A 24,835-nucleotide genomic window follows, 5' to 3' on the forward strand; every position below is an offset into this window, starting at 1 on the left:
CACACTCATCGCACGCGCACCTGCGTGCCACAGAAGGCAAGAACGTATAGCAGATTAAGACATCAAAGAAGGTGTACACATGAACCTCTCTGGCTTTTTTTATTCTACTATAGCTTGTTTCTGAGCTTATACTAATCCTACAAAGTCGCCTAAATGCTCTTCCGTGCACTTTGTGTACACACTCTCCTTCTCGTTGGACGGCGTCTGTGTCGATACAAGTCCTCTTAATCAGCCCCGATGAATTATTGAGTAGCCTTTTTATATCAGATCATGACCCATATTCCGCTCCCTTGAAGTGAATATACTGCCAATAAAATTGAGATGTGCTTTTTAAGTCGTCCCACATAGTCTTGCCGCTCGCTCTCGGGATTCAGATGCACGCGCCGCAGAGTGTTACGAGCTTCAGATGGAGCTCCGCAGACTGATTCCCTCATTTATACCCAGAAGATGGATGAGGTGAGGTGCCGTATTGCAGAATCACACTCGTGTGAATCTAAGATTTATTTTTAATTTTTTTTAGCTTGTAACACAAAAATCATCTCTGCACATTTTTAGGTTCTGACTTCTGAAGCACAGGGTAACGTGCAAGCGGTGCCCCGTGATGCTGTAAATCCCTAGATGGCATGCATGCGGAAGTTAGCTGGATTGTAACGTATCTAAACGTAGTTATTGCTGGCTTCGTTGAGGCAGATGCGGCGCTCGGAGCCAGACGCAGGAGTTGCATTGTTGTCTCATTAAGCAAGCACATGGGGGAGAGAGAGAGAGAGAGAGAGAGAATCAGTGGGAAGAGGGGATAGGATTATGAATCTCCTCAGCCCCTGCTGTCTCCTCTCCTGGCCTGTTTATAAATGATGACTGCAAACACGCTGCCTGTGAAATCTCTTAAGCTCTGATTCAAGATGTTCTGCAGACTTTTTTTCCCCACATAGATCCTGTGGCATCGCACAGTTTCAGACACCAAAAATTTGACAGGATGCATGAAAAATGTCCTAGAGCCACCAACCATTAAGACACACCTGTTCAGGTAACGAGCGAAATAGGTGACAATGAACGAGGAGAGAACCTCAAAAGGGACAAGTCACCTCAAAATCTAATGCATGCCTTTTTCATCTGTTTCTCCATTGTTTTGGTGTAAGATTTTTTTTTCCATCTCTTGAACATAATGAGGCTAGTTTGCAAAAATTACATTTAAAAAACTAAACATTAATCATGACCTGGCTACTCGAAGGAATCCACAAAGCAGGTTTCAGTTACTTTCATGTAGGACCTATTTTCTTTCCGCTGTCAACATCCATCAAGCATTATCGCTACACAGAAGAAAGCCTCCTGTTGACACAACAGGAGGCTTGTGCTGCTTATGATAACTCCAAAACTGGGAAAATGTCCCCTAAAACAATCTAGATGGATAAAATGCACTGCATAGCAGAAGAGAAATAAGGTTTAAACCATAATCTAACAATTTGAAGGAACAGCATACGTCTATCGTAAAAGTACGAAAAAAAGAACAGTTCTCCATATTTAAATAGAAAGGATGCTCAGCTGTAAACGTGCTCCAAGCAATTGCTCAATCCACCATCCAGCTGTGCTCGTCAACGTCTGCGTTCCCTCTCAAAATCACAGCTCAAATCAGCTGTTTTTGACCACCATACACAACATTCACATCACTGCCTTCCTGAACCACACATTGGCGGGTCAACACCAGTGCGTCTGAAAGTGTGTTTCTACCTGTTTCTAAACACTGTTTCGGGGTACGTTACAGCAAAAGCAACGACAGCAGCGAGCCACTTGTCAGAGGCAGAGCTCGTGCCAGAGACGTCCATTTTGCAGCGTGGTGGCTGTGACAGCTTTGACAGACTACCTGAGCTTAAGTGCCCATCTGTAGCTCGGCTACTGAGGTCACATGTGTTTCAGCACCAAGCAGAATAGGTAATCGTCCTGGGTTGTGAGAGCAGATCCCAGGTGTGGTTCACAGGTACGAAGCCTTAACCTTGACTGTGTGAGGTGTGCACACATGTACATGCACACATGTGGAATCGATACGAAACCTCTGACAGCCAAATGACAGGAAAGTTCATGAGAGAAAAGGGGTCAGATAGGATTGCACTGACGATGGACAGATGGACAAAGTCTGCGTGTGTGTGTGTGTGTGTGTGTGTGTGTGAGGGAGAGAGTCGATGTGAAAGTGCATTTTGCTGCAGACACAGAGTCAAATTTTATTCCGGCCACTGTCAACCGCAAGATAAGATTTAGTCATTCTCCCACCACGAAGCATTTTATTGGAGTAACAGAAGTTAAAATTTAAAAAATTCACAGAGAAAAGCACAGCGCAGTCCATCTCTTCAGGTAGATTACTTTATTGATCTACGTATATATTCCTCTCACACTAACGCACGCTGTTTTAAAGAAGAGCGTGGAGCAGCACTTTCATCCAAGGTGAAAGATGGGATGTTATTTCAGCATGTAAAGTTTTTCTTTTTGTTGTTTTTACATTATCCCACACTCTGCATCATGGGGATTTATATTTTACATAAGATTTTTTTTTTTTTAACCAGACTTTAACTGGAAAAGGGGAAAATACTACAAAGGATAAACGGTGGTGAAGTGTGAGGAAAATGACTGAGCTCTGGTAATCCGCCTGTATCCTTTTAAATTCTACCTCACCCTTATTACTGTACATACACATCCCGGACGAGTCTGCACACCCTCACACACACACACACACAAAACAGTGGGTCATTCACAAAATATATATATATATATATATATATATATATATATGAATATCTACATCCATTCATAATCATCCAAGACATGCAAAGGCAAAAGCATGGGTGGATTCAAGGGTCCGTACTCACCTATTTAACCCTTAACACTGAGAAATGTTAAATGCGATTTGGAAGGATGGAGAAATTGTGAGAATCAAGGCTATTACATCAGCTAATTGACAAAGACGTCGCTTGAGTCTTTAATCCGCGATAGTGAAATCCCATTAGGATTCAATAGTTGAAAAAGAAATATTGAAATCAGCTTCAGTCCATTTAAAAAAAGAGAGAAAAAGGTCAAAAAAAGTCCAGAATTTAGACCAGTTTTTTTGTTTGTATTGGGGTTTTTTTTTTTGGATAATTGTTAATTATTTTGTTTTAGTCGTTTGGAATCTAATCCAGGATTTAAAGGGTAATTCCACAGGAAAACATCTATATCCAGAACGCCTTTATCGTGGTTGCTCGAAAGTCCTACTTCCCATCATCTTCGTGTAATGAAGAGGAGCGCCATTAAATCTCCTTCAGCACAAAAAATGGAAATACAAAACAAAAAAAGGAAGAAGAAGATGGACAAAGAAATGAGTTATGTGATTTTCTTTACTTTGCTATGCATCTGTCTATTTCTGTGCCTCTCTCTCTGTAGCTTGCACAGCACACACAGGCACACACACGCAAATTATTCCGTCACTTTTAAGCCAGCGTAGTACAATAAAGCCTCGTATCTTCTGTTATTATTTTTTGGGGGGAAATCACTTCTGGAAAATCTGCCTTTTCTATTTCAGTAAATGTGAACAGTCAAAACAGTCCCAATGCAAAATACCTAGCAAGTCTGATGCAAGCATGTGGTGTGCAATGCGGTGTGAATGGCAGGACATGAATACATATATATATATATGTATATACATCTTATTTTTCTTTACGCGGCAAATGAAAAAACAGCAACAACAGAACAACGTACGACTAAATAAGTGGATGGAGTCAGAGAGGGTGGGGATGATGGAGAGGGGGAAAAAAGGATGTACGGAGAGGTGAATGAAGCCAGGTGAGTGGAAAAAAGTGAAAATTATGGCGGAGAAAAAAAAGGGAAAAAAGTCCTCTGGATGATAAAGCCAGGCTTTTTGTTTTTTTAGTCCATTCTCTTTGAGTGCTTGTGTGTGTCTGTCTGCAGAAATGAGAGTCAGTTCAGAAAGATATGAGACAGAGAGAGAGAGAGGGAGGAGAGAGAGGAAAAGAGGGCAGCAAAAAAAAGGAGGCAGAGCACCGGATAAGCACAGATGACACCCCGACAGAATGGACTTTGAATTGTACTTTGACACAAACAGTGCGTCTGCCGCTCGTGAATCGGACCTTTTGCTCAGTTTGACCTTCACCTGATACACATGAAGCCAGCAAAAACTTGGTTTGCCAGTGGGCATTTCCTCTAATGAACAGATGTGGAGTTTGGGTGTCTGTCACTGTGCACGACTGCTAAAAAAATAAATAAATGAATAATCACGTGAGGGTGTGAGGAAGGACGTTGTGTACGTGTGTGTGGATTAAAAAGGGAAGGGGAGGGGGGGGGCACTTCAGATGTTTTAATGGAAGAACAGACTTTTTGTGCAACAACATGAAAATGACAAGACGATCAAGACGCGTCTCCGTGATGACGACCGGAGAAGGTGCTTGCTTGATGAGTCACTGTGGTCCTGATTGAGAAGAACACACTCGCACACACAAAAAAAAACCAGGTCTGAAAACACAGATGGAAGTGAGGTGGGGGTGGGTGGGTAGGGTGGAGGGGTGACATAGAGAGGACATGGCATGAGGCAAGAATCAGCTGAGAGCTGGATGGGAGGGGAGCCGTGCCCAAGCTAGATCGGAGGCCAGCGAGCGTGTGTGTGTACGTGCGTGCATGTGTGTGCATGTCAGGTGTGCACCCATACACAAAACACCTCGCACACACGGAAGGAAAAAAGGAACAAAAGACTTTGAGACAGACACTAAACACTAAGTAGACCTACCTATGGTTAGAATTAAGAATCGGCCAAAAAAGATGCATAGGATGGTGGGAGGAAAAAAGAGAAGGGGGGAAAATAGGAAAAAGGTACAAAAGTGAAAAAGGCATAAATAGAAAATACAAGCAAGCCAATTAAAATGACTCTACTGGAGCTGTTTAAAGCGAAGAAATAAAAAAATTTAAAAAAAGAACAGGTGGAGTCAAAAAGTAGCCAAAGTTACGGGTGGAGAGTGACTGGAGTGGTGGGGTTGGGGGGAGGAGGAAAAAGGGGGGAGGTGGAGGAAGGAGAGAGCGTGGGCTGCACAGGGATAGAAAGGCTGGAAGTGATACGAATGGAGAGGAAAGCAGGAAAGAATGAATGAAGGGGAGGAGGGGGGAAAAAAAGAGGATAAAAGGGGCCAAAAAAAAAAAATCCCCGTCCTCTTTTTCTCTGTCCCTCTGCCTCTCTCTCCCTCCTTGTCTCGCTCATAAACAGAAGAAATTGTTGACCAGGTAAATGGCGAAATAGATAAGAAGACAGAGGACCGAGAGAGCGAGCAAATGGAAAGGCAAAGCACCTCCCAGCAGCGCGATGAGGAAAAAAAAGAACAAAAAACGAAAGATAAAAGCAAATACTCCAGTGGCCTCCGTTGTCTCCAGTCTGTGTGTGGAAGGGGGGATTGGCTGTTGCCAGTTGTTCCCCTTCCCCGGCTGCCTTCTGCTTTCTTCTTTCTCTCCTCCCAAAAAAGACTTCCCATCCAGATGACAAAAAAAAGGAGGGGGTAATAGAAAAAGAAAAAAAGCAGCAGGCACAGACGTCCTTCTTTCTCTCAACTCTGGACAGAAATCACACGCCACTCACACAGGTTAGACATTGTTGCAGTGGCAACGCACAGTATCACCAATATTGCTCAGCGGGAGGAAAAAAAAGGCATTGGGGTTGCTGCTAGTCAAGCACTGCCTACCTCATGAGGAAGAATACTGAACTGGAATTGCTCTGTCTCCCCTCTCCCGCCCATTCCTGCGAAAAAGATGGGAGGATGGGAGGTGGGCCCACTCACTGCATTAGTATTCATTGAAAGAGTGTGAGAGTGAGAGAAGGGGGGGGGGAGAGAGAGAGAGAGACATGAGGAGGTGGAGGAGGAGGAGAGGGGGTGCCTTCCAACAAATGTCGAGGAACCAAACTGGTGTGTGAAACTGATAAGAGACTGGCTCCCCCTAGAGTCAATCATCAATACACGAGCAAGTAAACTGGGAGCGCCATGGGAACGTGCAGCACCCGTGACCTGACTTCAGGTCACCCAAACCTTTGATGTCAGAACCTGTGAAGACACGTTCTCTGCCTCAGTTTTGCAGCGTGCCTCCCAACGGCACGGCATTACTGTAATCCACTTACAGAACAGTTCAGTGCTCAGTCTTACAGTTCAAATTTGTTTTTCTCTGAAAGGATTCCTGCGTGATGAAGCACCGTTATAAACCGATGGTGGACAAAAACATCAAAAGCCTTCTGGTCCATATTACCAAATTATAGGTGAATAATTACCTTGCAATGAAGCTGGAGGTGGAATGCATGTGAAACAGGTTCAAAATGTGGCAGAGGTTTTTCTGTCAATAGGCCAGACTTAGATGGACATGTCAAGATCAGATCTGTGATGACCATTTACAGAGTTTCATGTATCTGTGGAAATACAATAAAACACAGTGAACTCTATGTTTTCACTATATACAACAGAGCAATAGCCCTAACCAATGCAGATACCTGACCTGGTCTCTTTTTTTTTTTATCTGTGCATATGCTGTATATCTCATTTCTGTTATTTATTATGATTGATGCTTGCTTTTTCTTTAAGCACCGATGTGGGACAATTTCGTTATACTATTGTACACAGTGTGACAATAAAGAGCTAAAGTTGTATTTATCCTCCAAGGTTCATAAAGAAAACACCGGACATAAGCTCGTCTCTGCATACCTACATATGTATTTTCTCATAGCAAGGCGACATTACCAACGTGCGTGTTTTAAATTCAGTCCAAGTTACCTTAAGCTGTTGCAGGGTAACAACCAGTGGCAAGGAGGAAACGATCACGCAGTCAACTTAGGAGGACTTAGGTGTAACTATATCGCCGCCTTGTGGTCGATATGTAACAGATCGACTGTGCGGTGTGTGATTTAGCATGCCTGGCTCCACTCCGCTACAATCACAACACAGGTCAAAGATGGCAGCGCTGTCATCGCCGCTGCGAGTGTGTCGTGGAATCCTGAAAGAACTGCGTGCAATTCAGGGACCGAGTTACAAAAAGTCACTAGCTTACAACTATGTTATGGACCAGTTTCGCAAGAATAAGGTAAGCATACCAGTAAGTGCGCAAAGCCTAATGTTAGCTCAGTTGCTAACTACTGCTGCACTGGGCTCGCATGGCAGTCGTTGGCTGGCCCGATAACTATTGAATGAAAACGTTCTGTTTCGTTTTATTGGCGTTAAGAGGACATATTTAAGCAGTTTACAGCAGTGCTAACAGACCTGTTGCCTAACATGACACTGAAAAGTGGTTGTTGTCTACTTGACACGTGCTTAAAAGCTGTAAGCAAGGTGACTGAAGCAGAAGGGCACGCAAACGTTAGCTAGCAGCTAATTAGCCTAAGGTGTCGCGTTTAAAATCATCAAAATCGTCGTTGATTCAAATTGTTAGTGTTTTTCACTCCATGGAAAACTCCAAGTTAAATATATTTGTGGGGATTTTTTTAAACCAATTGTATATCTACTGATATTCATATACTTTTGCATTTAAGTTAATTGGAACCAAAGCTGCTGAAACTACTCGCTTCATTAAAGCAGTCAGTCCAGACGACGTTATCTCCATCTAAGCGATTCTCTATCTATATTTAGCCGTACAGGCATACACTGTGTATTATTAATGGTTGGGAGAGTGTGGCTTAACTTGGGGGTTGAATCTGCAGTCACTGAAGCAAAACAGCTGGGAGGAACGCTTGTATGTCGTTTCGCATTTATCGTCCTATAAAGGCATCCCAAGGCTTTATAATGTATAGCTGCTGGTCTGTGGGGACTAAACTAAATGCATATTGTCCATGCAGCTGTTAGAAATCCTGAAAGGGGGTGGGACACACACACAGACTGATGAAAGCATACCTGTTTATCATAAAGCGGCTATTTTCTATGCTGATTCCAGGGTACCTTCTACTTTATCCATCTGTATTTTCTTTATGGTGACTTTTTTTTTTGTAAACAACACTAGACGCACAGTTTCTGTCTCAGACTCTTATTATGTTATTGTTTATCATCCATTTGTTTCTTTTATATTCAACCTTTCACAGGTGACTGGAGAAAGGTACTGTCGTGCCAAGCAGGAAGCGCACCATGCCTCACACACATACCTGTGTTTACTAGCTTCCACTAGAAACCACCTGGTCCTGCACAATCTTTACCATGGCAAGGGAGAGCGCAGCCCAGAAGAGGTGGCTAGTCTCGTGGGGCTCAGGTTGCCCACCCAGCCAGGAGGCAAAGGCTGGGAGAAGTGAGGACACTGGACAAACGGTCTTTAAAATCTTAAGAGTCGTGTGTGTTTGACTCATCTGGACAGTCGAGCTCATGTAAATCAAACTCTTTGACAGGTTGAGAGTTATGTTATGTTATGTGAGCTGTCTGAGAGATTATTTTACCTGTGTTCAAAAGGTGGAAAAAATCAGTGTACTGTGAAAATGTAAGCTGCGGTTAAAATCTCAGATTAATATATCCCCCCCACTACTAATCCACAGCTCTGTGTATGTGTTTAAATGCAATGATTAAAAATAAATGTAAGTACATTTTTATTTTTGAGTTATTTCTATTAAAACAGGAATCATTTTGACACCTTTTCTGGAAGGATGTTTATACAATATAAAACATCATCAATGACGTTGTGTTATTTAAACTGTTAGTTAAATAAGTCCTTTATTTTGATTTCATGTACTTAAGGAGCCGGTAAATACACTTCATCAGAAGCTGATCAGCTAGGATATTTAGCACACACTGTAAAATATGGCACGCTGATGAAGCTTACAGTGGACAGACTTTTCTAAGACTTATTTTACTCACTATGTGTTATTTTACAAGTAACATAAATGTGTAGTTTTTTTTTTTGTTTTTTTTTTAATCTGAGTGCATATTGTGTACTTTTTTTTTTTAACCAGTAACTAACCTCCCCCCTCTTTTTGAAACAATGGCTCAGCCTTAGGTGGTTTCAAGGTGTGCAGTGAATCCTGAATGTTGCGGATTTAAAAAAAAATCTTTAAGAGGCTCAAAACTCCTAATCACTGCCTTATAGCCAATGAAAGTGCCCCTATAACGCTTTTCCTTATTTTTTTCTCATATGGGCACTAATGGACACTTCATTAGGTACACTTGTTGAACTGGATGTTAATGCAAATATCTAATCAGGCTGTCACATGGCAGCATATCAGTGCATGTAAGCATGGTGAAGATGGCTGAGCCCTCATTTCAATCAAAGGTGGTGGGAGTGCATGCAACAGTGCAAAAGTCTTTAGTCACCCTTTATTTTTCTAGGGAAATGGGAGTAGTAATTTATTGAAGCAAGTGCAAACACATAGAAATACAGTATATACAACAAAAATATCTGGTATGACCTTTATTCTTCAAGACAGTATGAACACTCTTGCAGTTTTCTTGTCATTTTTTAAGTAGTTCTCCAGGCTTACTCAGTGACAAAGCTGGCGTATGCCAAATTACACAAAAACTAAACTGAAATTTGGCCCTGCAAGGTACTCAATGTTCTAATATTAAAGTCAGTAATATCTATGAGCCAAATGTTTTTTACTGAGGGCATTGACCGAGGCCTAGTATAAGATAATGATATGAACTGTGCATCATACTAAGCTACTGTTTGGAGTCCCAGAATAAAAACGTGGAGCTGAAAATAAGCAGGTTGACCTTCAGGTTAAATTAAGAGCTCTTTGAAACTGTCAGAAAGAGAATAATGAGTTAAATAGGCCTACACAAGACATCCCATGGACTCTCCCATTAATTTAGGTCCGCAAACCGGGTGACATCGGATCTTTGCCCCTCTGTCAACAGTTCCCTCATACTGTACATCGTTTTTCTGGCTAGTTTTATCCATTCCACTTTTTCATAAATCCTATCCTCCCTGTTTCCCTTACTCTCCAGTCGTGACTAACATTGCCTTCAGTCTGAATTTAAATAGACAAACCCTAAAGCAAAGCTCAAACTCAGTTGACACACAGAGTAAGACGTGCACTCATGTGCTGCCCCGAACTAACCCACGCGCACAGCCCAGCAATCAAGGTCCAATGCGTACTGACAAACCAAAGGCTTGTGTCAAAAATTATACTGCACAGAAAGCACCCCACAGTTTCAGGCGTCCTGGAACAGACAGAATGAGGGAGACCCTGGCACTGCAGGTCATCTGCTTTTCCGTGGTGAGAGTTTGAGGAGGTGGCGTTAATAATAATTCAGCATCTCACGGTTATGCAATTAAATGCATGATTGTATGTATGCGGGGGCAACCTGGTAGTTCGTGGAGTAATAAGTGGTAGAAAATTCGTGACATGTTGATAAATTGATTCTCCAATTAAATGAAGTTAACGATGGTAAATGAAAGCTGGCGGTGATACAAGTGAGCGTCAAGCTTGTAAGAGGAAAACCTGTGAGAGAGAGAGAGAGAAGAGGGCGGGGACAGTCAACTACTCAGAGCGGAGGATGATTTTTTATTTTTTTAATCATTCCTTGGTTTGGAAAAGGAGGAAGCATCTCCAACTTCTGCCTCCGAAAAAAGAAAGAAAGAGTCATTTGTGAGTCTGTGCTCGCTGGAGCGTAGTGCGCGCTCTTCGCTGGAGGAGAGGAGCATCTGGATATTGCTGTGAGTTACCTCTTGCAGTTCAAGATTTTTCCAGGAGTTGGGGGACGACATTTAAAAAAACTGCCATACTAGAGAGCAAGCTGTTTGCAACAAACAGAAAGGCGAGAGGGAGGAGAAATAGAACTAAAGGAGCGGAGAGAGGACAGGTGACTTGGCCGAAGCGACATGTTTGGCATGTTTAAGAATTCACTCTTCGGAAACACCGAGGAGACGGAATATAAGCTGCTCAGCAGCGAGACGAAGGTAAGCAGTGTGTGTGCTCAGACAAAGCTTTCTCGTTCTCACATGCTTTGCTCCTGCGATTTCCTTCTTCTGAGTCTTTATCCTTGGCTTTACGCGCGTGTGCAGTTACGATTACGCACAGCGATTCTGTCAGATTATAAAAGTGCGAGTTCCCCCCCTCTGGTTCCATGAATATTTCACCTTTTCCTTAATTCTGTGCAGGTCGTGTTATTAGACTTTCGTTTAAAATTACCACGGTGATTAGCCTGCTGCTGCAGGACAAACAGCCTGACAGTGACCTATGAGGATGCATGCTGATCCACAGCGTGGGGGGTAAAGTGTAAACCAGCCCCAGGTTCTCCTCCAACCAACAAGGCAGAAATAATTGAAGATGGTGACGCATAATCTTAAAACAAGAACATTCACAGGGGACTAAAATCGGAAAGACTGAGGGTTCATGTTCGGTGTGGCTCACTGTTTCTTTCCATTATGGCTCTGGATGAGCGCGCGCGCGCGTGTGTGTGTGTGTGTAAAGACACAGTAACTGTCGCTGGGGTGGAAGAGGATGCTGATCAGACCTGTATGAACTCTGATACGGATTGTAGGTGCTCTGATACACCAGCCATCCCTGCTGAGGAGAGTAACAAAGACTCAGCTCCACCATGCATAATGTGTTTGTTTTTCTTATGTTTACTGTAACCACACCGTGGAAAAATAACCGCAAACTCACTGATGTGTTAATAACTAAGGCCTCGCGGGTGTTTCAAGGTTATTCTCTCAGGCTCTGTGTGCCCACCGCTATAAATGTGCATGCAGTCATCTACTATTGGTCTTGACGCGTATGTTTTAAAAGTATCTTTGTGTGTTTATCTCCTAAATAGCAGTTAACTTTTGGGAGAAAGACAAAGGCAGGCGGACAAACAGGATTTCCAGCCCAACTGACCAGACAGGCAGGGAATTAAATGACCCAAACGGACACAAGCAGAGTCAGATCTGTTCTGACAGCATACTTTACATCTGTTGTCAGAATCAGAAACTCAAAAACAGACAGTTGAAGCCAGCATAACAGGTTTTTTTTTTTTTTAAGATTGGAAGCACTTCCACTAATTTTTAATCTTGAATTACAACCTTATTTTAATGGAGACCTGTCAGAAATACAGGATTCCTGCTAGTGAGTGATCATTTGTATTAACTGTCCAATGTTCAGTGTATCACTACACTTAGAAAACAATCTGGAGGCTCATCAAATCTCTGTACTTGATTGATGTTTAAAAAGCAGGTGCTGAAATCAGAGCTTGTCACATGATCTGTGGAGCACCTGTGTGACTCTGACACCCAACACGCTTAATTAATTCTGACACAGAATACAGACAAGCGTGTGCACACACACAGCAGAACATAGAGTATTGTTTCAAAATAAGATGAACTGACGGGCACTTTAGCAGTCAGTGCTGATAACAACTTCAGTGTGCTCGGTTCAGGCGCTGAATAATTATCACTGTATAAGCTGGCATCAGACAGCTGGTAAACACACATGCACACAAAAAGAGATGCATGACAGACAAATTAATTGCACTACTTAACTGAAGTCAGGCTCTGCTTTCTTTGTGTGTCACCCATATGCAACATTAATGGCGGTCCCACTGACAAGCTATACAGGGCAAAAAACCCTGTAATTACTATGCAGGAGCCCGGGTACTCGTCACAAGTTAAAGTTTCACAGTAACTCAGCGTTATCTTGCATGTGTAGAGGAATAAATATGGCTATAGGGTCCTCATAAGGCCACTCCAGAGGATTTCAGGTCCTCTGTGGGTTTTAAATAAGATTATGAGGATGAAAAGGTGTTGGTTACAAAGGTATAGCAAAAGGAAATGTTTTTTAGCATCTGGGGATTTGATAGTAGACAAAGAATCACTAATTCAATTTGAAAGATGAAGATATTTGCATGATATTTTTAGATTTGAATGTCCCTCCAGGGTAGTGAAAACATGCTCAAGAAGCCCACATAGGACTGAGACTGTGCAGTGGAAACTGTGCCCCGAGCCTGTTTCCATTGTTGCTTTTCTTTGTCGCTGTTATCACGTTGAGATAAACACCTTATCTGCAAAATAAACGACATATTTCACAGAGGCCAGCAGGTTGAAGTCACTGCATATTATTCAAAAGAAGTGGATGACAACGATATAATGCAGTTAAATTTCAGTGCACGAACCTAATCTTACAAACGCAGAAGCATGTGCACAGTGTGGCCGTGTCAGTGAGTGAAAAGCTGCTTTTGAAACCTGCATCACTCCATCAAAACCCATCCAAATTCCTGCTCCGCAGCATGGCTGAGTGACCGTGCTCCACATTAACCCCACTTAATCATATTTAATGTAAAACTGTTGCATCATATTAACGCTGTAACAGAGAGCGCGCAGTGTGTGTGTGTGTGTGTGTGTTTTCTTTTCGCATGTGCTCTGTTATGTAAGACCGTGCGTCTCTTCCCCATTATTCTATGTAAGCCGACGGAGCTCTGCAGAGCAGAAGAAGAAATTAAATCAAATCAGTATAAATATGTTTCATCTGTATGTGCCCACTTTGGTCTCACACACACACAGACACTGAACTCTCTGTGTGTAAATCTCGCTAGTTCAGGGCTTCTGTCCTTAGAAGCAGATTGTCAGCATCAGTGTGTCAGAGGTGAATCATATCTGGGCTTGACCTCTGCTGCTCCCATCCCCAGGATGAGAACAGTGGTGTTTGTGTGTGTGTGTGTGTGTACAGAACAGGAGGTCTGCATTCGTGCAGCAGTGACTGGCCTGCCGATGCCTTAAGACGTCCTCCGATTTCCTTTTTCTTCCCTAGGATGGAGTCAGCTTTGAGGTGCGACGGTATGATGCTGCTAAGTTTGCTGCTGTTTCCTCTGAGGGGCGAACCTTCGACCAAGTAACAGGAGAGCTAATGAGGAAGCTGCTCATGTATATTGGTGGAAGCAATGAACAAGGTAAACCAAGTGGAGAATAAATCCTTCAGGTGGATCACGTGTGACGTTCGCTGAGAATACCAAATTAAGTTTGAGCCAACAAGACCTTCAGATACTTTCTTTCAGCTTTGCTGTCACCTTCCAAAACATATTTAGTGCCAATAAATAACAGCCATGAAGCACAAATTCACTGGACTAATAACTGCTGCCAAGTTGTAGTTTTCATAAGCGACAGACCATGATGATTTTTTGTTGAGTTGGTGGTCAAACCTGGAATTTATGAAAGAATAAAAATATTTTAAAAATCTGCTTTTTTTTCAGTTGTCTAAAAATATGATTAATCATACTTTTTTCTGTTTTAAGATCTGTGCATCTCCAGAAGCAAGTTTGAGCCAACTAAATTTTATTTATATAGTATAATTCAGCTCCCCTCAATGGGCCTAACATTGCAAGGTAAAACCCTTACAATGTTAACCTCCTAGGACCTGGCGTCCACATATGTGGACATCACTTTTTGGGTTGTCTAGACCAAAATACTCAATTTTGCTCTACAAGAGCCTGGTATCCACTTACGAGGGCATCATATTACGGATGTCCTCATATGTGGATTTCATTTTTCTCAGAAACAAAAATCAAGTAAAAAATAAATCAGGTAATTCTTTGTTTTTACATTGATTAGGTCCCAATCAGCCCAAATAGCAAAGAGAAATTAAAAATGCATACCATGAAAGAGTTGAAAAAGAGTTGAGAAAATAACAGAAATCAGACACAAGCATTTGGCAACAGTGGGAAGGAAAAACCCTGATTTAACAGGAAGAGAACACCAACAGAACCAGAGTGAGGGAAGGGAAGCAGCTGGGGGTGAGAGGAAAGAGAAGAGATAAATGAGAGCTTGAAGAGACAAGAAGTTAATGACATGCAGTAGTGGTAAAGGCATTAGAAGTGAAAAGAAGATCTCAGTGCATCATGGGAAGTTCTCCAGCAGCCTTAGCCTATAGTAGAATAACTCATGGTTCAGGACCACCCGATCCACCTCCAACTATAACCTTTATCAAAAAGGCAGTTGTTTTGGCAGTTACTTTCAAACATTATCAACAGTAACTTTAATTTTAATGATCACTGAAATATTTAAAGAAAAATCCATGAATAGAATTACAAGTAAAATCTAAAAAGTGTGCCAGCTTTGCCTCAAAATATGTTTGTTTTACAGGAAATTATACTTCTACCACTATCATTGCTGTTGTTAAATTCTGCAGTTGATTTCAATTCGGGATTCTTTGGAAGCATCCAGCAGAAGAAAGTTGGCACTTTGAAGCACCCTAAAGCAATACAAATGAGCATAATGGAATCAACACATGGCTCAAACTTTAGGGCCAAACTTATCTTAAATAAACAGAATATTTTTACATAGAATTTAACTGAGTTGACTTTAGGTGACTCACAGATACAGATGTTCTCTGGTTCCCTGCTGTAGTTAAGGTAAATAGAAGTGCAGTGTGAAATAGGCATTTATTTCACTGTTGGAGGTATGATTTACATGTGCTGCTTTGCAGCGTCTCTGTTGTTGCTATCAGTGTTGCATTTGCATAATTTTGTTACATAGTCCACAAAAAAGTGCACATTTCCTGCCCTTTAGATTTGGGTAATGCCGCTGCAGGGAGAGAGTTTCTCTGCTGTCTCTTCCATGTTCCTCCTGTTTTTGAAATTCCCTTTCCGTCTCACACTTTAAATCATAAGGTGAGGCCATGGGTACAGCAGCTCCCATCATAATGACAGTGTACCCGCGAAACGATGGGGTTTTCTCTCGCCGCTTGGTGGTGGCCATCCGCATTCCCTCCAGCTACCAGCAAGAACCCCCCACTCCCACCGACAGTGCCATCAGGATTGAAGAGAGGCCCGGCATGACCGTCTACGCTCTGTATGTGTCATTTAAAGTGGTTCTATTACTATTATTACTATTACTATTTGATGTGTGTATACAGAAAATGCTTTGAAATCTTTTTCAATTTGCAGGCAGTTTGGAGGCTTCGCAGGGGAGAGTGAGTACAGAGCAGAGGCCCTGCGTTTGACACGTACCCTGGGCGAGACGGCCCCCTTTCAGCGCAAGCAGTACTTCTGCTGTAGCTATGACCCGCTCAGGCCTTACGGACGCAGAAATGAGGTTTGGTTCCTACAGGAGGAGCCATAGACGGTCAGATCTCGTGCTAAATTCTGTATTCATTTTCCTCACTTACAGTCATGTAACCCTAAAACTGAGTTTGGGTGTTTACAAAAAGGGACAACTTGGGATTCAGTGGAGTAGTAATTTTTTCTCATTTCATGACATTTTCTCTAATTTAAAGTCATGAAATTGGCCTAAAGTGACCGAACGCTTCAGAACAACTATTTGGAGTTCTGCTAAGTATGTTCAGCAATTTAATATAAAATAAATTCCATGAGTTCAAACAGCATCCACACTGCTGCTCAGATGTTTGGGGTTGATTTGGATTCATCTAAGGCGCCATGCAAGAAAACAAAAATGTTCTATATCAGCGGTGCCCAACCTTTCAGTGGAACATCTATCTAGACCTATGGTGGTCAGTGTTCAGCAACCATCCATTAGCACATTTTGTTCTTTAAGTGATAATCAGGAAAAACTCGTTTTGTTTCACAGCTCAATTGCAAGTGCTGATTCAAGATTTAACAGCATTTGAGTGCTCGTTTTTTTTTAAAAAAGGTTCTTTAAGCAGGAAACCAACAAAACAAAAGATTGCATAAAAAGGTGTGTGCTACTTCCTTAACAGAACAGAGCAATGTGGTTTTAACTGGAGCAGTAAGAGAAGTGGAAGGCTCTGGTAAACAGCTGAGAAAGAGGCCCGCGGTGCCTGCAGTCTGACAAACAGATGCCTCCAAAGTCCTCAGCTGGACAGTTTCATTAAGTGATTTTTAAAAAAAACAAAAAAACAAACAAACAAACAGATGAATCCAAAACAACTTTATTGATCTTCATCGATTCTCTAATCAAAGAGGAGTTCTGATAATGAATTTATCTTTTAAAGCGATGGCTGCTGAAAATGGGCCTCTGTGTCTCTACACAGATATTGCATTAAAAATCATTAAGCACATTGAAAATAGACAGAAAACATAAAACCGAAGTGTTTTTCTTTACAAAAATTTCCTAATGATCACCAAACATTTTCTCCAAGATGGGGAGGGTAAACTCACTGTCCACTTTATCAGATCTGTTCAACAGATTGCTGGTGCAAATATCTAATCAGCCAATCACATGGGAGCAACCTTAGTACGAATTGTGCATCCCCATTGGCCTCCACCATCATCAGATGTCAATCCAACAGTCTTTGGGATGAGATAGAACAAAAGATTCACATCATGGATGTCAGGCCAGCAAATCTGCAGCAGCTGTGTGATGCTGTCGTGTCATTATGGACCAAAATCTCAGAGGAACGTTTCCAGCGCCTTGTTTAATCAGTTGAGCGCAAAAGGAAATCTAAGCTGGTAGTCGGGCGTAGCAGTGAGTGTAGCTCTAAAAGAAATTACTGTTAAATAAATTGGAAAGTTACTGGGATTTTTTATAGGCATAAGACTGGATGATCAAATCTAAATCCAAACAAATCAGTCTCGTCGTTTCCTTTTGGATTTCCGTGTTTGTCCTTGAAGGTATATAAAGTCTCAGTAGCGCTCCCGTCTCCATGAGTACACATGCTCCACACGTTAGCAATGACTACAAAGAAATGTATAGCATTATTTAACGTACATGGTAGTAAAAACCACACATCCTTTTCCTGAGTAAGGGATTGGAAAAAACAGGAGTTGAGCCATAAAGTAGAATTAATGTTTATAATCAGTCTCTGTGAGTGAAACCTAGATACATAGCCACTGGTGTCGACCTAAACTGTGATTATGCATTGGTCCTGAAAGCATTTGTGTGTAGTAAATATGTTGTTTTATTGCAGTGCATGATAATGCAATCATTACTTATTAAGATATTTAAACTGTGTTATGTGTACAGTGTGATTCTGTGATAAAACTGACCATATTGTTCAGATTTGACAGTGTTTATTAATATAATAAATATATTATTTAATTAGAGTGTGGATTATTCTTATTGTCCATCATTCCATTATTTGTAAGAGTCAAAGGGTGTGTGAACAACTTCCTAAGAAGACCAGCAACGCTGTGCGACTTCATCAGTCTCACATCACTATGTTGCTTGTTGGGCATTTCTTTATGCACAACTGAGGTCCCAACACAGCATTTCAATAAAGGCTAGCCTTGACTCGGCCACTGCTTTTCTTTTCAGCCGTTCTGTTGTAGATTTGCTGATGTGCTTGGGATCATCACTCTGTTGAATGACCTGGTTTGGGCCAAGCTTTAGCTGTCGGACAGACGGAGTCACAATTGACTTTAGGATACTTTACAGAGTTGGTGTGTCTGTGAAGGTTCTCAGTCATCCAGGTCATCGTAGTCTAAGGAGCTTGGAAAGCAAAGCGTCTGGACTTCTTTGAGTTGCTTGAAGACGTTTCACCTCTCATCCGAGAAGCTTCTTCAGTTCTAAGGGTCAATGGTGGAGAGTCCCAGATTTAAACCCAGTGGGAGTGTCCCCCCAAAGAGGGACAAAGGACCTGAAGAAGCTTCTCGGATGAGAGGTGAAACGTCTTCAAGCAACTCAAAGAAGTCCAGACGCTTTGCTTTCCAAGCTCCTTAGACTACAGAGTTGGTGGTTGACTCAGTGACTGTAAGGTGCCCAGGTCTGTGGCCGTAAAACAAGCCCAAACCATGGCACCTCCACCACCATGTTTGACGGTTGGTATGAGGTGTTTTTGCTAATATGCTGCGTTTGGGTTATCAAATGCAAACTTGCTGATTATAAGTTAATCAAATCCAGTTGATTAGCGGCACTATAGCTATTAAATGGAAGCAGTAAGGTGTGTTCACACGCAGGTTTTTACATACTGCTTCTGCATTCTGGCTTAACTGTATGTTAAATAAAAAATGATACTCTGTAAAATTTCTTTTTGTTTGTCTGAGGCTCTATTTGATTTAAGACCTATGACATAAACATGGCATAAATAACTGACGGTTTAAAAATGACTGAAGACAAAAACGGGGGAAATTTAATAATTGACATTTATTAGATTTTTGACAAATTCAGCAAAAAGAATAAGAAAAGAGATGTTAATATACAGGTATTTGATTAAATCTATCTAAAAGAAGAAGAAAAAACCCTCTAACCACCACAACTATGCGCAAAAAGACCTTCAAACGGGTGCTAAATGATGCACACCGAGCAGAATCAGGGATAACAGTCTGCACTCAGAAGCTTCACCTGCAGGAAAAATACTGGTGAGCCTTAATAAATCAGTGTAACCTGTAACCTCACACTAGGTTAATTACTGAAGGAGAAGAGCTCTGGTTTCAGCTTGGCTCTGCATACAGCAACACAACAGAAGCTCAGAGTACAGCACAAGGTCATTCAGATAACCCCGCAGGTGACCTGTAACGCCGTTATGCAAGGCTGAAATATTGCACATACACAGACTCATTTCATAAGAAATCTTTCTGAACAGCTTTTTGAACATTACGCAACTCTTTTTGATAACCACCCTGTAAAGATACTCAATTAGAACTGGGAGTTTAAGGTCATACCATGAATGAAGTTACTTAGACTGAGTACAGGATCATACTGGTCACCAGTCTGCGTGTCTGTGCGAGCCATAGTATGAGAATCAGTTAGTTATTATGTCGCTGAACATTAATGAACACAGTTCTGGTTTTTTTATGTGGGAAATGACTACGAAGCTATAATGGGGAAACACAATGCACTTGCAATCATACATAACTGTTCTTAGTAGAAGCTGATATTATTAATAATTACATGAACTGCAATCAATAAACTGCTACAAAATGTTTTGGTAACAAATCTGTCTTTAAAAATACATTCTCCAAATCCTTCCCCCCCCTTCCAGCTGGGACACTGCACGAGTCCCTGCGTAGGTGCTGAAGAATCAGACAGAAAAAAATGAATCCCAACTGTTGCTTTACAAGTTGTCCACCATTTAAATGACTTGATGTAATATGGAAAACACTAAAACGTCATTAGCTGTTCCATTTATAGTCCTTCCCAAAAAAATAAAAAAAAACAATCTCTCATTGGGAAATTTTAATTGACATCTTTTTAACCCCCTATATTAATTGCATTACCTTATTGCAGTCTACAAAAAGAAAAAAGAAAAACCTCACTTTAGAATTTATTTAGGATACAGAGGATGTGAGAGAGGAGTGTCTTGGAAGTGACGTTGCCCACGTTTCAGTTGTTTTTCTTTTCAGGGAAGTTTGAAGAAGGTGCGTACGGTGGAGGTCGCTCCTGCACGCAAACCCAGAAGATGGTTTAATATGATTAAAATGCCATTAAAGAAGAAGTCACATGTTGCTGAGGTAAAGACATCCAAAGCAGCTTACCATGGGCATGTAGACATTGTGTGGATTGCTGGGATTGTAATATGCGCTGCCTGCTGCTTCAGCCGCCTTGGCGTTACCTGTGCATAAAATGGCAAAAAACAGGGAGATGAAGACTGAGTAATGACCGCAGAACATACTCTAGAACAGTTCCTAACACTGTAATGAGAAAAGATGCACAGGAGAAAGCTTTATTAGTCAGATGAAGAGCAACTGAAAACTTCTAAGATCCTCAAACCTAGAAAAATCTATTGGCACGAGGTGATGAAGCACAGACTGGTGCGCAGAAGGTGACGCTGTTTTTAACCGAAAATCCCCAAAGTTGCTAGAAAAACAACATGAGGGCGAGAAGACTGTTTTATTCCTTGACATTTTTATCTGTAGAGAAGGAGACATCAGCACCCCCCTTTTTTCTTTTTTTTTTTTTAATGGCGTGCTTTGAAGTGATTCATGTTGAGGCAGACAGATCCGATCTGACAAGTGCAGTGGCACAGAGGAAGAAAAAAAAAAATAGGGAGTGAGTGAAAAAAGGAGAGTGAGAGAAACAGACCTGGAGGTGGTTGTGGTGGTGGTGCTGTCCAGTTCTGAGAGGGTGCAGCCCAGTTTTGTGGTGGCCCAGGGTACGGGGGAGGAGGGGCCATGTAGTCAAAACCAGATGGGTACATTCCTGGAACACAGATGGCCAACAGAATTTTTTTCTTTTTTAAAGATGCAGTTTGAAGGTCACAGGGGGTTGCAGCCTGTTTGTACAATTATTTACACAGCAAAAAAGATAAAGGAAAAAAACAGGACACTGACAGAGAGAGAGAGGGACAGCATGATTTGCGCCTCGAGGGTGCACATTTTTAACTTATGTGCAAAGAGGCAAAAAAAAAAGTGTGCTTACATACAAATGCAAGGAAACAAGGCTACAAACTATAAGCACTTTTATTGATTATGAGGAAGAAAGGAAAAAAGAAAGTGAAAGAAATCTACAAAATAAAATGCAGAACCTGGAGTTACAACTGCACTCACTATAAATTAAATAATAAAAATCCCTACTTATGTTGCCGCTGGTCTTCAGTTGAATCAGACATTTAAAAATAGACCTACAGACAGCGAGACTGTGTACCTGCAGCAGCAGGTGGTGGATAAGAGTAGGGCATGTTGCCAGCAGCAGGGGGAGGCCCCTGGTAGAAGCCATTCTGCTGGGGAGGTGGTGGGTAGGGATAGCCCTGAGGAGCAGGTGGAGGTGGGCCATAGCCATTCATCATACCAGGTGAAGGGTAACCGTAGGCAGCAGCTCCATTCTGCACCGGAGCGCCACGAGAAGCTGGAGCACAGAAAGAATAAAAGTGACTTTCCAAAGACTCCAGAAGACACCGAGTTATCTGTATCGTAATGTCCTTTGTTTCTATAAAGCGTTTAATCTTTAAAGTTTTTGGTTTTTTTACTGCAACTGTACCATGTTTTTAATATAGTAGGACTGCTACTTTGGTAAAGGGTTTAGCTACCTTAAAACGTGTTTCCTGGTTATAAAGAAAAGGTACTGAATTAAAATGGCATACGAACCATTTGTGGCCAGTTTGAAGAGGTGCTGTCCCAACTCTATGGCTCCTCCACTGGGGAATGACATCTTGAAATGCGCCTGACCCTCCCAGCCACCTGATTAAAAGGTCAATTCCCTTTAGAGCAAATACAGAAAGCTGCCCTTTTTAAGCAAAGTAAAGTTCTGAAACTAATACACCACAGTTTTCACTAATATGGGTTCATATGAGATTGTTTTAGAGACAGACAATCAAATGATAGTGACTAAGTGTAAAAGCAAAAGGCTTCCTACCACCGGGCTCAGCAGACACTGTCCCTTTAATGTAGTTGGCTGCAAAGACTGGCTGCTCAATGCTGCAGCCCTTCATCAGGTAATAGGGGAACATGGCTGAACCCAGGCAGTCCTTGGTGTTACTGGATACAAACACCAACTGAGCCGGTGAACAAGAGATGAGGCAAAAAGATGAGTTACATAAGGATACATGAGCACATGAAAAGCAGCCGTAAACATCACAGGAATCTTTTGTTTATTGATCATTTGGGTAGTACCCTGTATGGTGTAAGGTACACCGTGCCCTTCTTGGTCCCCTTCAGCAGATCTGTCTTGCAGGTGACATCACTGAATGACAGCTCCACATTCTTGCACTCCCTTAAAACACTGGATAAAGATGAGGCAGATGAAAATTAGGTCACTGCTTACAGTAACTAAGCTAAGGAGCTAAAAAAAAAAAAAAAAAAAAAAGTATGCTAACATGTAGAAATTGTATTTCGCAGCAGCTAGAAAATAATTGCTTTACAGAACATGCAATGGGAAGACATTTGTGTTTTACAAGATTTCAACATCCTGACAAAAAATGCTGCCAAAACTTCCTGTTTGGATAGTCCGCTAACGCACCTCAGAGCCATCTTGCTTAAACCACATTATGCAACGATTTTAAAGTAGGGCCATTAAATGTCTCGCAGTTAAAAGAACACACAACATACACAACGCCCTGAAAGATACAGTAAACAATAAAACAGCTAATGCTAACATTACCTAGGCCAGCTAGCTGGAGGCTAGCAGTTGGATAGCATTGAGTTGACTACGCATTGGAAAGTAAAAGGTAAACAAGCCGAAAACAGAAGCGACAGTTACCTAGTTAATACAATTAAACACCCTGACACTAGGTAATACCCTCACCTCTCTCCGTTGTTTATCAACACGTTGCCGTTATGCGTATGATTTCGATTCAAAGCCATGTTTACGAGCCGTCCTAAGCTCTCCTGTTGCCTATGCTTAATGCTAAAGCCAGTCTATCAGCCTGACGGGAATCACCCAGAAACGTCACGAGCCTTACGTCACCACGCCGTCTGACAACTCGTGACCTGCCGTGGGACGGTAAACAATATCCACACAATCAAACAGAAGAAGTGTCTCACACGATCCCAGTAAAAGTTAGAAATATTCAGAATGGTTTCTGAATAAAAGTGTGTTTACGCTGGATTGTTGTTCCCAACGTATTTTCCCCGCCACCCATCCGTTTTGGATAGGTGTAACATTTTTTTCTAAAAATGTAAATTATAAATAATCAAATAAATTTGACGATGAAATTAATAATTTGATTCCAAGTTATCACTGTCTTTTTCCGTCAAGTTTTAATATATTTTATCTTATTTTATTTTATTTATTTATTCCTTTACTAAGAAATTTCTTTCTTTATTTATTTATTTATTTTCTTACTTAGTTTCAGTTAATTTCCAGACTGGATTTGTTCGTATCCGTTTAGTTTTATCTCTGAAAATCCACTGGGTTTTTTGTTTGTTTTTTATTTGTCTTGTTTTGTTTTGTTGGTTTGGTTTTTGTTGTTGTTCCTATCCGTTATCATTTACTAATTCTTTGCTAGCTCATCGGGGAGGGGGGTGCTTTGGTTTTTATTTTTTTGCTAACGTGTAGTTTTTAATTCACCTATTTTTCCACACCTTTTACTTTTTAGTGTAATTTAATGTAGGAATTCTGTAAATAAAATAGAATAATATTGCAGAGTTAATAATTAGCTATTGTTTGAATGTTACATATACAAAAAAGTGAATCAAGCCAACTGTTCATCATTTTATTGATAATTTGAAATAATATAGTTACATATTATGATGGGTGTTTCCGGGATATTATACAAAGGAAAGCACAGATGGAGAAACTCGTGAGCTGCCCTGCTCCCTCATATAGATATATTACTACATGAAGTACTGCCGCTATTTAAGGCATAATCCTCTGTAATAATACGCAGTTTAACATCAAAATGTGCGTAAGTAATTCAAGCTTTTATGTACTGTTACATTTCCATCCAAAATACAATGAAGTAGAAGTGCAAAGCAATCAGAAGTACTGTTTTTTTAACCAGGTATTTTAAATTTTTACTTTAATATAGTAAATGTTACAGTTACAGCATTTATCCTGCAAATTATTAAAAAATAATTTACAAAAATTAGGTTATTTATACAAAACTATGCATAGAGTGTAACCGATTATTTCCCAGTTTCTCTTTTGTTGTTGTTCTATTTGCCCCCTTTTGTATTGGCTATATATCTGTTTCTCCCGGTGTATATAAACTTGTTGACAATAAGGGAAGTAGAAAAAACGACAACCATATCCATGCAGGCAACATCATTATAGCAACTGCCGAGATCTCTCCCTGATTCTATGTACTACACTTTCTATACTGTAGCCTTTGAATGTTGACTTGGGATAATTAAGGTTTAGCTAAATTAAAATTAGCTTGAAAGCTGCACTGTGCTGGAGTCCAGCTTGGTCTGGATTAAGATCTGGTATCTAACCAGATTCTTACTCTGGATGGCATTACCTTGGCCTCCAGTAACGCTGTGAGGAACCTTGGAGTCATTTTTGACGAGGACATGTCCTTCAACGCACATATTAAACAAATATGTAAGACTGCGTTCTTCCATTTGCGCAACATCTCTAAAATTAGAAATATCCTGTCTCAGAGTGACGCTGAAAAACTAGTTCATGCATTTATTACTTCCAGGCTGGACTACTGTAA

At 41.1% G+C, this 24,835-nt stretch overlaps 4 protein-coding genes across 8 annotated transcripts in view; 2 read left to right on the forward strand and 2 right to left on the reverse strand.

The window, feature by feature from the left end:
- grin2ba (glutamate receptor, ionotropic, N-methyl D-aspartate 2B, genome duplicate a) overlaps window positions 1-5,737 on the reverse strand; it is a 141,668-nt gene extending 135,931 nt beyond the window's left edge. Inside the window, exon 1 of one of the 5 annotated variants that reach the window (XM_084926642.1) lies at window positions 5,374-5,737. The gene's annotated coding sequence lies outside the window, so the exon portion shown is untranslated. Of the gene's footprint in view, window positions 1-2,855; window positions 4,454-4,762 lie in introns of those variants that run through there. The other 4 variants (XM_084926640.1, XM_084926639.1, XM_084926643.1 and 1 more) reach the window with 4 other exon arrangements.
- Window positions 5,738-6,891: 1,154 nt separating this feature from the next.
- fmc1 (formation of mitochondrial complex V assembly factor 1) lies at window positions 6,892-8,566 on the forward strand. The gene is made up of 2 exons (XM_084926644.1): window positions 6,892-7,083; window positions 8,072-8,566. The coding sequence occupies exons 1-2, from the start codon at window positions 6,913-6,915 to the stop codon at window positions 8,273-8,275; spliced, it is 375 nt and encodes a 124-aa protein (XP_084782770.1). The 5' UTR covers window positions 6,892-6,912; the 3' UTR covers window positions 8,276-8,566.
- Window positions 8,567-10,431: 1,865 nt separating this feature from the next.
- Window positions 10,432-17,906, forward strand: LOC146389015 (heme-binding protein 1-like). The gene is made up of 4 exons (XM_084926647.1): window positions 10,432-10,872; window positions 13,700-13,838; window positions 15,555-15,735; window positions 15,831-17,906. The coding sequence occupies exons 1-4, from the start codon at window positions 10,795-10,797 to the stop codon at window positions 16,003-16,005; spliced, it is 573 nt and encodes a 190-aa protein (XP_084782773.1). The 5' UTR covers window positions 10,432-10,794; the 3' UTR covers window positions 16,006-17,906.
- Window positions 17,907-18,926: 1,020 nt separating this feature from the next.
- wbp2nl (WBP2 N-terminal like) lies at window positions 18,927-23,148 on the reverse strand. Its single transcript, XM_084926646.1, has 8 exons — window positions 22,981-23,148; window positions 22,350-22,458; window positions 22,093-22,231; window positions 21,825-21,917; window positions 21,385-21,585; window positions 20,824-20,940; window positions 20,277-20,353; window positions 18,927-20,181 (listed from the first exon to the last, which is right to left on the reverse strand). Exons 1-8 carry the CDS (start codon window positions 23,037-23,039, stop codon window positions 20,125-20,127), a joined length of 852 nt encoding a protein of 283 aa, XP_084782772.1. The 5' UTR covers window positions 23,040-23,148; the 3' UTR covers window positions 18,927-20,124.
- Window positions 23,149-24,835: the final 1,687 nt, after the last annotated feature.

The sequence above is a fragment of the Perissodus microlepis genome, chromosome 4 (assembly GCF_051167445.1).
Source record: "Perissodus microlepis isolate ML-2025 ecotype Zambia chromosome 4, ASM5116744v1, whole genome shotgun sequence".
NCBI lineage: Eukaryota > Metazoa > Chordata > Actinopteri > Cichliformes > Cichlidae > Perissodus > Perissodus microlepis.

Excerpts from the sequence above, each read along its gene's own strand:
- LOC146389015 (XM_084926647.1), top strand. The coding sequence starts at position 10,795 with ATGTTTGGCATGTTTAAGAATTCACTCTTCGGAAACACCGAGGAGACG. Across the intron at positions 10,873-13,699 it reads TGCTCAGCAGCGAGACGAAG|GATGGAGTCAGCTTTGAGGT; the intron begins GTAAGCAGTGTG and ends TTTCTTCCCTAG. Across the intron at positions 13,839-15,554 it reads TGGTGGAAGCAATGAACAAG|GTGAGGCCATGGGTACAGCA; the intron begins GTAAACCAAGTG and ends TTAAATCATAAG.
- fmc1 (XM_084926644.1), top strand. The coding sequence starts at position 6,913 with ATGCCTGGCTCCACTCCGCTACAATCACAACACAGGTCAAAGATGGCA. Across the intron at positions 7,084-8,071 it reads ACCAGTTTCGCAAGAATAAG|GTGACTGGAGAAAGGTACTG; the intron begins GTAAGCATACCA and ends AACCTTTCACAG.
- wbp2nl (XM_084926646.1), bottom strand. The coding sequence starts at position 23,039 with ATGGCTTTGAATCGAAATCATACGCATAACGGCAACGTGTTGATAAAC. Across the intron at positions 22,459-22,980 it reads TTGATAAACAACGGAGAGAG|TGTTTTAAGGGAGTGCAAGA; the intron begins GTGAGGGTATTA and ends ATCTTTATCCAG. Across the intron at positions 22,232-22,349 it reads TGTACCTTACACCATACAGG|TTGGTGTTTGTATCCAGTAA; the intron begins GTACTACCCAAA and ends TCACCGGCTCAG.